The 6,400-nt window shown below is 45.8% G+C and overlaps 1 protein-coding gene across 1 annotated transcript; it reads right to left on the minus strand.

Moving 5' to 3' along the window:
* Positions 1-1,654: 1,654 nt before the first annotated feature.
* On the minus strand, positions 1,655-2,735 carry LOC124705803 (pentatricopeptide repeat-containing protein At4g14170-like). The gene has a single exon (XM_047237492.1). The coding sequence runs from the start codon at positions 2,733-2,735 to the stop codon at positions 1,671-1,673; it is 1,065 nt and encodes a 354-aa protein (XP_047093448.1). The 3' UTR covers positions 1,655-1,670.
* Positions 2,736-6,400: the final 3,665 nt, after the last annotated feature.

Below are 6,400 nucleotides of genomic sequence, written 5' to 3' on the forward strand. Positions count from 1 at the left end.
AGCATTGCGTTACAACTGTGACATTACAACAGCCTCCAGTTTTTTTTTTAATGCTTTCACTTCGCGACGTCTTCAAGATATTAATTTGACCAATACCTGTTGATAACTTCGGTACTAACATACGCTAGTAAAATTATAACATTGTGAAGTATCTTGAGCAACAAATCTTATGATATACATTGTAGATGGATAATCCCGTAGCTTTTTGAGCAAATTCTGAGAAGTTAAAAGAGAACAGAGGTAGCAAGATAGAGTGCATACTGCCAGGGGGCTTTTCGAGCTGTAAGATGAAAGCACCATGGTAGATCTTGGTGTGCTGCTCTGCTTTCCGTAGCCATTCCAGACGACCTCCCATAGCTTCACTGCGCCTGCCATCACTATCTCTTGCATGGCTCCTGCCAACAGGGGCTTTCACCTTTAAGTGTCTGAGTTCATAAGATACTTCATGTGTTTCCACATCACCAAGCAAACAGCTACCAACCCTGGCACATGGAAGATTTATGATGTACCAACAATTCCAGAATCCATGGGAGAAAGATCAAAAAGTTGGTTGCTCTACAATGGCAACCTTGACAATTACAGCAGCACACTGAAAAACAGAGTGAGGTTGCCAGCAGCTAAATACCAAATTCTCAAAGAGGAGGCCAGCTCAATGAAGCCTTATACAAGAAAAATTGAATAACAGCAAATAGCTTATCATTCATCGTCATATTCAGAACTTAGCCTCTTTCCTCCAACAGCTTTAACTCCTCTGGTTCCTCTGAGCACTTCAGAGGCTGTTTCAATAGGTAAGGAACTAAGGATTAGACTCAACCCCATCAAATGCGCAAAAATATTGCACCTCAATTTGCCACCACTTCAGAGGAACTAACCTAATCCCTCTCGAGGGTTTCTTGACGTCCTACCCTGCTTCCACCTACGGAATTGACACAAACTACAACAGCTATGGCGCTGATCCAGAGCATGCACACTGTAGCTGTAGAAACACAAGCATATATAGGTAGAAGGTAATTTGATTTGGAGGCTTGGCTTTCTTCATTTCCTTTTGAAGAGTTCCCCATCTGACGTGTTACAAACCACCTAAGTGAGCACTACACAGTCAGCACCACCATGGGTAAAAATTTTCAAACACTTTTCTGTGAGTACAACATGGATCCTAGTTTAAACCTTGCCAGTCAGATGTCCACATATCTGGACATATTCTTTTGCCAGTGTCAAAAGCTATTTCAACCCCATAGGCAACTGATCAAGCAAAAGCCACATAGAGTTGACTGTTTTCTTTATTTGCTCTCTCAAATAGATGCAGGAGAACAGTGTGGTCCCAATATACGTATGTTTCATCAACTTGTTCAATCTTGTCCTCTTCAGTTCGAAGAAGCTGATACCCCAAACTTCTTGGCACTTGACAGATTAATGGCACCAATTCGGCAACTCAAATGTTTGTAATTTTATATATTTGTCACTTGCACTTCGACAGCACAAACTCAGCCACTCAAATGTTTAAAGTATTATAATCGACAAAAAACATCTTGTTGAGTCATCTGATTTATCCTTCCCTTCCGCCAGGTGACTATATATCATTTGTCAAAGCATATACTGAACTGGGTGTATGTCACCAGACTTGCCAAACTGCTTCAAAATCCGTTGCCTACTATATGGAGCTAGTTATTTTATTCCGAGACAGAATATCCAGGAAGCTTGTCGACTTTGTCTTCCTTCATGAAGCCTCTTATTCTCTCCGCATCAACATACCTTCCGGCGTCAGAATACACGTTTGCCAGGCTCATGTAGTAGCCACTCTTTGCAGGAGACATGGCCATCAGCCTCTTCGAAATCCGTTCGGCAGCATCCACTTCACCATGTACTCGGCAAGCCGCCAGTATGCCACCAAGCATGGCCTCGTCTGGCTGGCAAGGCATTTCCTCTATCAGATTGACGGCCTCGGTAACACGGCCAGCCCTGCCTAACGCATCAGCCACGCAAGAGTAATGCTTCAGCTCAGGCTTGATGCCCTTCCGTTTCATCTGCTCAAGTATAGCATATGCTTTCTCCACCATGCCCGAATGCGCACAGGCTGACAGGGCCCCGAGGAAGGTGACCGAGTTCTGCTCCACTCCTTTGGCCACCATCTCATCGAAAAGCCTCAGAGCAACATCTGAGCTCCCGTTTAAACCATGACCGATGATCAGCGCGCTCCACGAGATAACATCCCGCCTGGGCATCGCGGAGAACACCCGTTCGGCATAGGCAAGCTCCCCGCACTTGACGTACATGTCCACGAGGGCGTTTCCTAGGGAGAGAGGCATCCCCAGGAACCTCCGGACGCAGCACGCATGCACGCTTCTCCCGTGGCGCCGCCAGCCGAGCTGCCCACACGCGAGAAGAAGGCTGACCATGACCACCGCATCCAGCTGCACCTCGGCCACCACCATCCCCTCGAAGAACCGCATCGCCTCCTCTGGCTTCCCACCCTGGGAGTAAGCGGAGAGCATGGACGTCCACAGGACGGCGTCCCTCTCGCGCATTCCGTCGAACAGCCTCCGCGCGCCGGGGAGGTTCGACATGCCCGCGTAGCATTGCACCAGCGCGGACGCCACGAAGAGGTTTCCCTGGGCGCCTAGCTTGACGGAGAGCGCGTGCGAGGAGGCGGCGAGGGCCGCGGAGCCGGTGAGCGCGCATGAGCGGAGGACGGGGGGCAGTGTGAAGTGGTCCGGCGGGAAGCCTCGCGCGAGCATGTCGCGGAAGGTGCGGAGCGCCTGCGAGGGGCGGCCGGAGCGCGCGTGCGAGGCGACGAGGGCGTTGAAGGAGGCGACGGTGGCGGGGGCTGGCATGCGGTGCGGCCGAGAGCGGTTAGCGACGCCGGCCGCCGTGTCGTCCGGAGCGAGCGCGGAGTGCTTACGATTGGTAACGAAGAGGAAGTAGGCGTAGCGTCGATGGAAGCCTGTTAGGAATTTTGGCCCATGGGCTTTTTCTGTCGTCTATATGTTTGTGGGCAATTTCCTACTGCAATTGCCCGGTATCGTCCAACAGAGTTTCCTACGGTTTTTGTTTGAAGTAACCATATATTTCATTAGACAATCTGTTGTCTTACAGAGATTACACATATGGTCGTCACCTAAGATAAACATGGTTGTCAAGCAAACTTGCACAAAGAAACATATAAGAAATAAAATTAAAATTCCACCCTTGGAGAAACATGTGCCTTGCCGAACTGCCGTTCTCCATCGTCCTCCGCCACCACCAAGGAAGCACCGAAAAAAGAGGCAAACACCCGCCATACCCAGATATGGGAGAGCACCTCCGCATACAAGGATGCTTTTCGAGCCGATGAACCAGACCGTCGCAATCGATGAGACCGAGACTTTGTGGCACGTTGGCCGGGGATCTTCCCCTGGTCACCAAATCCCGACGCCGCCAACTTCATCCAACGCAGTTGGAGAAGAGGAACGCCACCTCCTTTCGTCATTCACACACCCAACTGCCAGACACCAAACAAACCTACAACATTTCGGTTTCTAAAGTTCAATAAAAATGTGTTTCTATTTACATTTTCATTATTTTTTTATTTATCTAAATTAATTTTCCTATGATTCCCCTTTTGGCCATATTTTGATTTATTTTATTTTATGATTTCTAAATATATGTTCAATTTAACCTAAATTGTGTTTCCATGGTAGTAGCTATTTTATCAGCGGCCTTAAAAATAGATCCTCCTATAGGAGGGAGGGGTTTCACAACTGCTGAAATTATGTTCCATTTAATAAAAGAAATTACACCAATAATTGCAATTGTTCCATGATTGCCAAAATCCTATTCCGGTTAGTCCAATTGTGTTATGCTAGTAGTTATGGTTTGTTCCTTATGTGCTAAAGTTTGTTATGCTTGTCTAAATTTTATTACTCTTTTACTCCTGAAATTTTTTCATGTACTTTAAAACTCTAAAATTATGTATCAAATGATGTTCCATTTGCAGATGTTATTTGTTCTTTTGGCACTAAAATTTTCTTCCATCTGGTTCAGTGTTTTTATTCTGCTAAAAGTCTTGAGTTCTTTGAAGTGCACTAAATTTTGTTTCGGTTGGTCCGAATTGTTACACCATTTATACTCGTTATTTGTTCCAAGACGCTAAACCTTGTTCTTGTTGGTATATAATTCTGACATGTGTTCCAGCCCCTCATAGTTAGACAAGGTCGTTATTGTTGTTTCTTGTTCCTTGACTGCTTTGGTGGTCTCTTAGAGGTCGTTGTTTGCCCCCCTTATTCTCTATGGCTGGTGTTGACCAGCCTCTGTAAACTGGCCATTTCTGTGGCTTACTTATCTATGTAATTTAACACATGCAACATGGTTCGAAAAAAAATCTGACCTGTGGCTATGACTTGTTCTATGGACGCAGAAAAATCCCCTACTCAATTTTTTTTGTTGGGCATGAAGTTATGATTTGTTCCATGGACACTATTTTTCACCATTTGAATACATAATTTTTCTGGCATGTATTTGTGATATGCTCCTCATATGCTTAATTTAGTTCTATTTGGTCCATGGCTGTTCTTCACCGGGCGGGATGAGGGAGAAGCACCCAGCTGACCTAAAAGCAAGATCAGGACGCGACGAGCAGCGGTTCCGCTCCGTCCCTGTCAGGACCCGATCGAGCGATTTCGCCTGCGTCACCCTGCGCGCGTCCATGGACCATGGTGCTGCACTTGCTCTCCTTGCTCGTCCAACCAACGGCGCAGAAGTGCACTGGAGTCGCCGTCTCCGTTGCTCTTTAACTTGGCTACCTCGGGCGCTGCTCAAGTCCCCGTTTGTTTTTCTCTAGTCTCTGGTTCTCCTTTGAGCTTCACATCGGCGAGTACGTTTAATTTGCAGCGCCTTTAATCGATCTTTTTGTTTGGCTTTGCCAAAGGCCGCTTAATTATTTGAGACACGAGCTAACCATACCAACTGATACCATATTACTACCAGGTACTAGTTCGAAGCCTAGACGTTTCTTATGACAATGCCCATCCCCTCTGTTCCTTATTTTTCAGAGCTTTTTGTACGTATTTACATACAATAATAGCGGTAGACGATGGAAGAGCACTCCAACTGCCAAGACCTCTTTGTCTGATCACTGGCTGCCTTCTTGCGCTTTGCATAATGCATGAACCGCAACGACCAGCCGACTACGCTTTGCCGCCCCGACCATTCAGCCATTCAGGGAACTTTTGCGTGACAGGGAAATAAAGAGATCATAGGAGTTCATCTCAAATATTGGAACCACACAAGCCAATGGCTCTATTCCCCTACTTAGTTTTTGCACCCTTCTTTTGCCTGATGGGGCAGCGTATTGCTTGCTTTCCTCCGCTTTGCTGGGCCTAGCTAATGTTAGACTGGCGCCTGTGCACATTTTAGTGGTGGAAAGAAAAAAGCCATATACGATATATGCATTCTCTTTACAATTGCTTTGCAGTTGCAGGCAATGTAGGCTATCTCATACCATAGCTAGCTAGCATGTTTTTCTAATTGTGTTGCAAGACCTGTGCCTTAAAAGAAGAAGACCAATAGGTGTGAAGGCCAGTACTAGCGAGTCTTAGTAGTGATGCAAGCCTACTGCAAATTTAGAACCAAGGCAGCCAATGGAAGACAACTGTGCAGGCAAAATGCAGAGTTTTCTTTCTGTTCCGAGATTAGAGCGAAAAAGCGAGAGCACCATGGCACTTGAGTGGGAGCTTGATTGAACTTAAAGATCCAAGCTTTTCGGTTATGAAACAAAGATGACTGAATCTTTGACTAGGGATTCCAATATGCATCAAACTTTAGTTCAGAGTCTACCTGCTCAATCATGCTCTGATGCTCGCTCTTTCGGTATACATACAAGGACATGCATGATTCAGTATAGCTTTGCCGCAAAAAAAAAAAAAAAAATCAGTTGAACTTTTAATTAGTGCCATACTGGTACTATTGTGTCGGACAAAAAGTTGTCACTCAAAATTCAAATCCAGTAGGGCCTAGGAGCAAATATTTAGAGATGGTGTGTGTCTTCATCAGTGTAATGTTGGAACAAATATATAAAGTGAATTTAGTTCCATGCATGTTAGCCAGAACCTGATCAACTGGCCGGGATGTGCCCACTTGGATCGTTCACCTTATATCCGTTCTGTCACGCTTCCCACCTCACACGGACAAAGGCAAATTGAGAGACACGACGAGGGCCGAAAAGCGGCTTGATAGGGCAACCATAGTCTATAGCTGCTCCTAGGTCATACGTGGGCACCTAGGAGCACATTACAACTTCGAATTGGGAGATACCTACAGTGTTGTAGTACATGGATTAAAATTGAACTGAAATTTTTCGAATAGAATGTAAGTGCCACCTGAATATTTCACATTCCGTACCAATTTAAGGCCCTGTTCTTTTGAG

This window comes from Lolium rigidum, chromosome 4 (genome assembly GCF_022539505.1).
Source record: "Lolium rigidum isolate FL_2022 chromosome 4, APGP_CSIRO_Lrig_0.1, whole genome shotgun sequence".
Taxonomy (NCBI): domain Eukaryota; kingdom Viridiplantae; phylum Streptophyta; class Magnoliopsida; order Poales; family Poaceae; genus Lolium; species Lolium rigidum.